At 42.0% G+C, this 10,762-nt stretch overlaps 1 protein-coding gene across 1 annotated transcript; it reads left to right on the top strand.

Annotated features, from left to right (window-relative positions):
* Positions 1 to 702: 702 nt before the first annotated feature.
* LOC139580943 (modulator of macroautophagy TMEM150B-like) lies at positions 703 to 10,102 on the top strand. The gene is made up of 7 exons (XM_071410131.1): positions 703 to 858; positions 1,758 to 1,841; positions 3,522 to 3,581; positions 7,786 to 7,853; positions 7,934 to 8,061; positions 8,553 to 8,730; positions 9,046 to 10,102. The coding sequence occupies exons 2-7, from the start codon at positions 1,777 to 1,779 to the stop codon at positions 9,240 to 9,242; spliced, it is 696 nt and encodes a 231-aa protein (XP_071266232.1). The 5' UTR covers positions 703 to 858; positions 1,758 to 1,776; the 3' UTR covers positions 9,243 to 10,102.
* Positions 10,103 to 10,762: the final 660 nt, after the last annotated feature.

Here is a 10,762-nt window from a genome sequence, read left to right on the forward strand (position 1 = left end):
GCAAACCCCTTCAAAAATGTACTTTCAAAAAAGGAATGCTTATACGTAGAATAGTTACACAATCTAAAAATAATAGATTTATTGTATATAGTGGTTTTCATTACAAAGAGAATTTCAAATACGCTTTAAAAACAATAATCCATTCCGGGTGCTGGCATTGGCAAGTGCTGGTGTTCCACAGCTGACCGGGTGTTGAGGCAGTTCAGAAAGGCAGTGGAGGGAGTGTTGCTGGTACAGGAAGGGAGAAGTGTCAATCAGATACTGTAGATGGGCCTGGAGCTCTTCCTCGGGCACCTTTGCCGTATCCTCCACAATGTGTTTAAAAAAAAATCTAGGATATACACTTAACACACATGAACAGAAATAATCCCATGAAGTACAGTATTAACAAGGAAAGTCACGTATGTGTCTAAATTCCCCAGTTCCACTCACAATGGGCATGATCCGATACTCAGACATGAGCTATGTCCTGACCTGTTTCTTCATGGTGATACGTGGCAACTTTATTTCGAATGAATCAAATTATAACACTGTCATGGTCAAAATCGCTATCGGATCACATCGTCACACTTCAATCAATACTGCCATCCTCATACCAATCTTCGTTATCACCATTATAATAAAATAAAATATCTAAGCTCCGCGGCGTATTATTTCTTAATTCAGCCCTGACCCAATGTAATAATTGTACCATACAACCTTCTCTCTGGTAAAGCGAGTGAGAAACAACTTTCTTCTGGTGTTATTACGGTATATTTGACGGTGATGGCCAAGGGGGGAGATGCATTTCCTCTATTGAGGAGAAAAAGTCAAGAGGTTGCTTCAGCTTTACCTCCCGTCTGTACATACAAGAAAACTGTGAGTTTAAACCATTTTTTATTTTTTTTACTTAACTTCTCTTTCTCTGACAGTTAAATATTATTTTCTTCTAGGTTACCATGTCATAGAGCTAGCAGGAAAGGCATTTCACTGTACTTGTGCATGTGACATTAACATGAAATATGACACTTGTCAATATATCTTATTTGTGTAAATTGTGTCTATGACATTATTGCTCTTTCTGTATCTTGCTTTCTTCACTTTCCTTTTAAGTAACGATTTTTCTGGGTGTCATTTGATGAGGTTTTAACAGTCTGGAAGAGCAGGGAGCTTATTTAAACTAGACAGTTATTTTTCTGTGATTCCATTCTCTTCCTATCACTCAAAATGATTTCTCAATTGAGTAAGCCTATAGCTTCAAATGTTCCTTTTCACCTCATCAGCTTTGATCCTGTAAGATGTGTACGAACAGATATCAACAGATACTCATCTTTACCGGACCTGGGTTCCAATACTATTTCAGTTATTTCAATTACGTTCACATCCATTTCAAATGAAGTATTCACATGTTTTTTTTTATTTGAAAGTAGTTGAATATTGGAATGTATTTGGAAGTATACTTGGAAGTATACAACTAAATACTCAGATGCATTTGAAATAATGAATTTGAAAATATTTTCAAAGTATCTTTTTAATATTTTTTTGCTATCTTTTTTTATATGAAATGATTTGACAATAAATTCAAATACTTCCAATAGAAGTAGTTGATTTTGGCCACGTTATTTGAAAGTACTCAAATACACAGAAAATGTGTATTTCATAATTTGTTATTTAAATACTTAAAATAAAATATACTTAAATATTTAAAAACTCGGGTCAGGATTCTACATGGCATTGAAAGCAACTACTGTACACAGGAGTAATTGTGTCTGTCCCAGGTGACCTAAGTGGACCATTATGTGGCTCTGGGCACTGCTTCCGATCTGCTTGGCAGTGTTTGGCATTGTGGGCATATGGGTTGTGTAAGTATTTCTCTGACGTCTGTGTGTGCTCCCCTCTTCAACCACTTCTTTATTAGCAATAGGCAGAAGAATACTGTGGTCACTTATGCTACAACGATATGGCAATGATGATGATGATGAAGAAAATGTTAATGTTTACTTACTTTCAGTACAAGTAACAAAAATAGAACACTTGTGCTCTGAGTCACCCTCCACAGGGTTTGGTCTGGAAGATATACAGTGCCTTTGAAAAGTATTCAGACCCCTTGACTTTTTCCACATTTTGTTATGTTACAGCCTTATTCTAAAATGGAATGAATAAATGTTTTTTTTTTAACTCAGCAATCTACTCACAATACCCCATAATGACAAAGTGAAAACAGGTTTTTAGAAATGTTTGCAAATGTATTAAAAATAAAAAACAGAAATGCCTTATTCACTTAAGTATTCAGACCCTTTGCTATGACACTCAGTGGAGGTCAGGTGCATCCTGTTTCCATTGATCATCCATGAGATGTTTCTACAACTTGATTGGAGTTCACCTGTGGTAAATTAAATTGATTGGACATGATTTGGAAAGGCACACACCTGTCTATATAAGGTCCCACAGTTGACAGTGCATGTAAGAGCAAAAACCAAGCCATGAGGTCGAAGGAATTGTCCGTAGAGCTCCGAGACAGGATTGTGTCAAGGCACAGATCTGGGGAAGGGTACCAAAACATTTCTGCAGCACTGAAGGTCCCCAAGAACACAGTGGCTTCCATCATTCTTAAATTGAAGAAGTTTGGAAACACCAATACTTTTCCTAGAGCTGGCCGTCCGGACAAACTGAGCAATCGGGGGAGAAGGGCCTTGGTCAGGGAGGTGACCAAGAACCCGATGGTCACTCTGACAGATCTGTGGAGATGGGAGAACCTTTCAGAAGGACAACCATCTCTGCAGCACTCCACTAATCAGGCCTTTATGGTAGAGTGGCCAGACGGAAGCCACTCCTCAGTAAAAGGCACATGACAGCCCACTTGGAGTTTGCCAATAGGCACCTAGACTTTCAGACCAAGAGAAATAAGATTCTCTGGTCTGATGAAACCAAGATTGAACTCTTTGGCCTGAATGACAAATGTCACTTCTGGAGGAAACCTGGCACCATCCCTACGGTGAACCATGGTGGTGGCAGCATCATGCTGTTTGGATGTTTTTCAGCGGCAGGGACTGGGAGACTAGTCAGGATCGAGCGAAATATGAACGGAGCAAAGTACAGAGAGATCCTTGATGAAAACCTGCTCCAGAGCGCTCAGGACCTCACCCTGGAGCGAAGGTTCACCTTCCAACAGGATAACAACTCTAAGCACACAGCCAAGACAACACGGGAGTGGCTTTGGGACAAGTCTGGGACAAGCTTGTAGTGTCATACCCAAGAAGACTTGAGGCTGTAATCGTTGCCAAAGGTGCTTCAACAAAGTACTGAGTAAAGTGTCTGAATACTTATGTGAATTTGTATTTTTAATTTTTGATAAATTAGCAAAAATCTCTAAAATCCTGTATTTGCTTTGTCATTCTGGGGTATTGTGTGTAGATTGATGACGGAAACAAACAATTTAATACATTTTAGAATAAGGCTGTAACTTAACAAAATGTGGAAAAAGTAAAAGGGTCTGAATACTTGCCGAAGTAAATACTAACTACAGTTCTTGTTCTTGCCAGGTTTGGTATCGCTGTATCGAATGAGACTGTTAACATCACAGACAGATTCCCCTACATCAGGTAGGAGTCACACGGGTCTTGCAATCAAGTCAATGTCTCACAGTACTCCATAAATATTCCCAATGGCATGGATCAAAATGAAAAGTGAATCATTGAGGAATCAACACTCTCAGCTATACTTTTCGTGGCTGTTTATTTACCACCACAGACAGATGCCGGCACTAAGACCGCACTCAGCCAGCTGTATAAGGAAATAAGCAAACAGGAAAGCACTCACCCAGAGGCGGTGCTCCTTGTGGCCGGAGACTTTAATGCAGGGAAACTTAAATCAGTTCTACCAAATCTCTATCAACATGTTAAATGTGCAACCAGAGGGAAAAAAATTCTAGATCACCTGTACTCCACACACAGAGATGCGTACAGAGCTCTCCCTCGCCCTCCATTTGGTAAATCCGACCACAACTCTATCCTCCTGATTCCTGCTTACAAGCAAAAATTAAAGCATCAAGCACCAGTGACTCGGCAGGGCTTGCAAACTATTACAGAGTACAAAGGGAAGCACAGCCGCGAGCTGCCCAGTGACACGAGCCTACCAGACGAGCTAAATCACTTCTATGCTCGCTTCGAGGCAAGCAACACTGAGGCATGCATGAGAGCATTGGCTGTTCCAGACGACTGTGTGATCACGCTCTCCGTAGCCGACGTGAGTAAGACCTTTAAACAGGTCAACATTCACAAGGCTGCGGGGCCAGATGGATTACCAGGACGTGTGCTCCGGGCATGTGCTGACCAACTGGCAGGTGTCTTCACTGACATTTTCAACATGTCCCTGATTGAGTCTGTAATACCAACATGCTTCAAGCAGACCACCATAGTCCCTGTGCCCAAGAACACAAAGGCAACCTGCCTAAATGACTACAGACCCGTGGCACTCACGTCCGTAGCCATGAAGTGCTTTGAAAGGCTGGTAATGGCTCACATCAACACCATTATCCCAGAAACCCTAGACCCACTCCAATTTGCATACTGCCCAAACAGATCCACAGATGATGCAATCTCTATTGCACTCCACACTGCCCTTTCCCACCTGGACAAAAGGAACACCTATATGAGAATGCTATTCATTGACTACAGCTCAGAGTTCAACACCATAGTACCCTCAAAGCTCATCACTAAGCTAAGGAACCCGGGACTAAACACCTCCCTCTGCAACTGGATCCTGGACTTCCTGACGGGCCGCCCCCCAGGTGGTGAGGGTAGGTAGCAACACATCTGCCACGCTGATCCTCAACACTGGAGCTCCCCAGGGGTGCGTGCTCAGTCCCCTCCTGTACTCCCTGTTCCACCCACGACTGCATGGCCAGGCACGACTCCAACACCATCATTAAGTTTGCTGACGACACAACAGTGGTAGGCCTGATCACCGACAACGACGAGACAGCCTATTGTAACCAAGACTAAGGCCATGATTGTGGACTACAGGAAAAGGAGAACTGAGTACGTCCCCATTCTCATCGACGGGGCTGTAAGGAGCAGGTTGAGAGCTTCAAATTCCTTGGTGTCCACACACACCAAACTACAATGGTCCAAACACACCAAGACAGTCGTGAAGAGGGCACGACAAAGCCTATTCCCCCTCAGGAAACTAAAAAAGATTTGGCATGGGTACTGAGATCCTCAAAAGGTTCTACAGCTGCAACATCGAGAGCATCCTGACCGGTTGCATCACTGCCTGGTACGGCAATTGCTCGGCCTCCGACCACAAGGCACTTCAGAGGGTAGTGCGTAGTACATCACTGGGGCAAAACTGCCTGCCATCCAGGACTTCTACACCAGGCGGTGTCAGAGGAAGGCCCTGAAAATTGTCAAATACCCCAGCCACCCCAGTCATAGACTGTTCTCTCTACTACCGCATGGCAAACGGTACTGGAGTGCCAAGTCTAGGACAAAAAGTATTCTCAACAGTTTTTACCCCCAAGCCATAAGACTCCTGAACAGGTAACCAAATGGTTACCCGGACTATTTGCATTGTGTGTGTCCCCCAACCCCTCTTTTACACTGCTGCTACTCTCTGTTTATCTTATATGCATAGTCACTTTGACTATACATTCATGTACATACTACCTCAATTGGCCCGACCAACCAGTGCTCCCGCACATTGGCTAACCGGGCTATCTGCATTGTGTCCCGCCACCCGCCAACCCCTCTTTTTACGCTACTACTACTCTCTGTTCATCATATATGCATAGTCACTTTAACCATACCTACATGTACATACTACCTCAATAAGCCTGACTAACAGGTGTCTGTATATAGCCTTGCTACTCTTATTTTCAAATGTCTTTTTACTGTTGTTTTATTTCTTTACTTACCTACACACACACACACACACACACTTTTCTTTCTCCGCACTATTGGTTAGAGCCTGTAAGTAAGCATTTCACTGTAAGGTCTACACCTGTTTTATTCAGCACACGTGACAAATAAACTTTGATTTGATTTGATCACTTTAATATTAAAGTTATAACATTATTCAAATTGTATTAGTCGTATGCACGGGACACGCACGGTATACATCGTCCAATTAAAAACATGCTTGCAGGTTACTTCTCGACAATGCAAAAACAATAAAAAATAATCAATATAAGAATACGAACATAACGTAAATGGCAGAAAATAAAATAAACATTTTAGCATACACAGAACAGCCTCAATTCGTCAGGGCATGGACTTTGCAATGTCAAGTTGGCTGGATGTGTTTTGGGGGACCATTATTGATACACAGGAAACTGTTGAGCATGAAAAACCCAGCAGCAGCATTGTAGTTCTTTACACACTCATTGGTGAGCCTGGTAACTACTACCATACCCCGTTCAAAGGCACTTCAATTTTTTTGTCTTGCCCATTGGCACATATACACAATCCATGTCTCAAGGCTTAAAAATCCGTCTTTAACCTGTCTCCTCCCTTTCATCTACACTGATTGAAGTGGATTTTACAGGTGACATCAATAAGGGTTCATAGGTTTCACCTGGTCAGTCTATGTCGTGGAAAGAGCAAGTGTTCTTAAGGTTTTGTACACTCCGTGTAAGTATAATACAGGAAAGCACAATTTATTGTCCAATATTTACACGTGTATTGGTAGGGGTGCACGTGTATAAATTGAGCAGTATAATACAAGTCTGGTAGCAGCAGTTGTGATGTGTGTGTAATGAATGAATTTATGTGTGTGTATAATGAATGTATGAGTGGGTGTGTGCGTGCGTGCGTGCGTGCGTGCGTGCGTGCGTGCGTGCGTGCGTGCGTGAGTGCGTGAGTGAGTGCACGTGTGCTAAGGTGTGGAGAATCAGAGCAGGTGGTCAGTTCAAGTGTTCAGCAGTATGATGGCTTGTGGATAGAAACTGTCTCTAAGCCTGTTGGTATCAGACCGGAAGATGGTATCGGAGCATGAGGTCTGATATCAACGGGCTCAGAGACAGTTTCTATCCACAAGTCATCAAACTGCTGAACACTTGAATTGGACTGACCACCTGCTCTGATTCTGCACACGTTAGCACACATGTACATGCACTCACACAGACATACACAGTCCCATGCCCAGATGCAACCGGTCAGGACGCGCTCAATGGTCCAGAGGTACTATTTGGAGAGGACCCGGGGCGGCATGCCGATAGCTAGCATGGAGTATTAAAGTTCACCCAAATTATAAAATGACATTGGTTTCCTTACCCTGTAAGCAGTCTATGGACAATGTATGACTCCAGAGTGGCGCAGCGGTCTAAGGAACTGCATCTCAGTGGAAGAGGCGTCACTGCAGTCCCTTGTTTGAATCCAGGCTGCATCACATCCGGCCGTGATTGGGAGTCCCATAGGGCGGCCCAGCGTCGTCCGGGTTCGGCCGGGGTAGGCCGTCATTTTAAATAAGAATTTGTTCTTAACTGACTCGCCTAGTTAAAAAAAAGGTTACATTTAAAAAATGACAGCAATCCATGCTTTGGTTGTATTTACCGGTCTGCAAGTCAATGGTACTTATATTAGCTTTTTTGCGCCTCATGTCCAAATCATCTATAAGCAACTTCATTGAGTTACACACTCATCTTTTAGATACTTTAGGATGATTTGAAGCAAAAACTAAGATACATTTTTTACATAATGTATGAGAGGGAAACAATAAGGTGTGTATTGTGAAATCAACAAATACACATTTTGATGTTATTTGTTTATAATCGTAGAGAATTGAAATGTGAATATTTGTGTTCCATAGTGAATGTGGCACGTATAATCCTCAGAGCTGCATCTTTGCTCAGATCTGCAACGTCTGTGCTGTCCTGGGTAAGTGAATAGATGCGCACGCACGCACACACACACACACACACACACTCTGAATATCCCCTTCTCTCTCTGTGTGTCAGCCCTGTGGGTTGTGGTGATCCGGTTTCAGCAGGTCAGGGACTATGGTCAGAACAGCAAGGTGAACATCGCCAGTATCGTACTGGGCTTCATCTCCTGTGTGGGCATCTCCATCATCGGAAACTTCCAGGTATCGTTTAGAATCTCGCTTCAGTGTAAACTATTGTGATTAAGGGCAGTTATCGCAATACTATTATATTATCTTTGTATTATTGTGATACAAGTCCTATTATAAACTGGGTGGTTCGAGCCCTGAATGCTAATTGGCTGACAGCCGTGGTATATCAGACCGTGTACCACAGGTATGACAAAACATACACTTTTACTGCTCTAATTACGTTGGTAACCAGTTTATAATAGCAATAAGGCACCTCGGTGGTTTGTGGTATATGGCCAATATACCACGGCTAAAGGCTATGTCATGCTTAAGAACAGCCCTTAGTCGTGGTATATTGGCCATATACCACACCTCCTCGGGCCTTATTGCTTAAATATCCTCCGCCCTCGCATGTACACATAGCAAGTTGACATATTGTTAAACCTTGACAATTGCTGACAATATCTCCTTCGTTTCATCTTCTCTCCCATCCCTCCCTCCCTCTCTTCATCCCTCTCCTTCAGCAATCTGTAGTGATAGGGATCCACTTGTTGGGAGCGTTTTTGACCTTCTTCGTGGGCCTGGCCTACTTCTGGCTGCAGGTGTGGCTCTGCTACAAAGCCCACCCCTTTAAAGACCGCCATTGGGTTGGACCTCTCCGAGCTACCTTCTGTAGCATCTGCAGCGTCCTGGTCATCACCAGTATCCTTACAGACCATACCGCTGGGGGCGCTCGCCGTTCTCAGAGAATGTCTCTTCATGTAGGAAGAAAAAACACATCTATTACTCACTGTTGATGCATGCTTCACAGTGTTTATACAAAATATAGCAACTTGAATACAAGTGAGAATATGACACATAAACAATGGACTGTAGTATATATTCCCTGACCAGAATGGCAGTACAGTGGTACACTACACTTAGCTGGGAATGAGACGGTATACAAACTGTATAGTTTCGACATTGACAGGTCATCTGCTTGTGTTGTTGCTCCTTGCCTGGCTTTTCCCTCCCCAGTGGTTATACTTCATACTACCAGCTACAAATCTGGAGCGGCCGTTTGTGAGTGGGCCTTGGTCATGTCCTTCTTTGTCCTTTTTGGCCTCTTTGGGTCCGAGTTCCGTCACATCGACTTCCACCAGCTCACCGTGCAGAAACAAGGTCTGAAGACACAGAGCACCAACGGAGTGGTCAGAATGAATTACGTTTCATAGTACAGCCAATGAGACCGTGACAATAACCATGCATTGATACACTGTTCATCGCTTAGCATCTAAAAACACACACACACGCTGGGTTATTTTGACCCAGCTAGTTGGTTTGCGTGAATACCCAAACATGGGTTAATTTAACCATCATTAGTTATTTTTTTACCATCAGTTGGGTTGACCCAGCAGCTGGGTCTTTTTTTAATGTAATCCATAGGTTATTTTCATGAGGCGTGGCCTATTAGGGGCGTGGCTTTCAAATAATGATTTTTGGCCACCTGTAAGAGTAAAGGTCATTCCTGTTAATCATGTTAAGTTTGTACACTGCAAATTTCAATTTTATTTGAATATTTTTGAACATTACATATTTGAATATAACATTCATAACATTATTATTTACATATCCCAACATTGAGATATCCCATATTTGGGGATATGTATTAGCATAAGCTCTTGGGGAACTCACATACTTGTATAAGCCTCATTAAAGCTCCAACAGTGTCAGTGTTTAACCGTAACATGTGATAACAATACAACAGAACACATGAACCAGAATAACATTTACGCTCACGGGTGGCCAAAAATAACTATCTGAAAGCCACGCCCCTACAAAGCCATGACTCCAGTCTTCTGAGCTGACCCGCTGGGTTATATCTCAATAACCCAGCATCAATAACCAAGCAGTTTTTTAAAGAAAACAACCCAACTAAGTGGCCCAATGCCTGCAACCCAGCAGTTGGGTCAAACAACCCAGCATTTTGTTGTACACGCACAAACAACTTTTGTATTACTGTTATTTATTTACTTATTGAATATTATGTTATGAAAGTATTGAAAAAATGCAAAAAGTTATATAAATATTTTTTTTTCACAATTCTAATTGTCTTGTACTGTTATTCAGTCAAACGGATCTAAGATTTTCTCCCCTTTGGTTTTATTTTTGTACCAACAGATATTATTTCAATGCCACATCAAAACATGAACACTGGAAACATATCTACAGTATTTATCTAGAGGAAGATGAATTAACTGATTATTGCCATGGAAATTGAAATCAACTTTAATGTGATTTGTGTTCCGGAGTTCCGAATTAAGCAGCAGCAGCTGAAAAGATGAGCTCCTACAAATATTGAAATTTAAATGTTTTTTTAGAGTAAAGTACATCGGAAAAAAAAAAAAAAAAAAAAAAAAAAATCAAAAGAAAACTGCAAACTGAATAGGAGACCAAACAAGCAGCAAACAAAGAAGAAAGGCTTTTGAAAAAGTAACAATTTTTCATAAAATTATACTGTTTTCTTAGCTAGCTAGGTTGTTTACCTGTTGCTAGGCAGTTGCTAGGGACATTCCTGAAAGAAGCTAGCTAGCTAACAAGGAGTGTCTAGTTGGCAGAAGAGAAGAAGGGACAAAGAAGGGACAAAGTGGGACAAAATAAGGACAGAAGAAAAGGGAAAGGGGACATTAAGGTGAAGCAGTCCTCTAAAGACACAAAAGACAATAATACAAGAAACAACACTTCTATTGCCTCT

This window comes from Salvelinus alpinus, chromosome 1, assembly GCF_045679555.1.
Source record: "Salvelinus alpinus chromosome 1, SLU_Salpinus.1, whole genome shotgun sequence".
NCBI lineage: Eukaryota > Metazoa > Chordata > Actinopteri > Salmoniformes > Salmonidae > Salvelinus > Salvelinus alpinus.

What these genes read in the sequence shown, in the direction of transcription:
- LOC139580943 (XM_071410131.1), top strand. Translation starts at nt 1,777, where the DNA reads ATGTGGCTCTGGGCACTGCTTCCGATCTGCTTGGCAGTGTTTGGCATT. An exon ending in CCATCATCGGAAACTTCCAG is followed by an intron (nt 8,062 to 8,552) that starts GTATCGTTTAGA and finishes CCTCTCCTTCAG; the next exon opens with CAATCTGTAGTGATAGGGAT. An exon ending in CAGCGTCCTGGTCATCACCA is followed by an intron (nt 8,731 to 9,045) that starts GTATCCTTACAG and finishes TTCCCTCCCCAG; the next exon opens with TGGTTATACTTCATACTACC.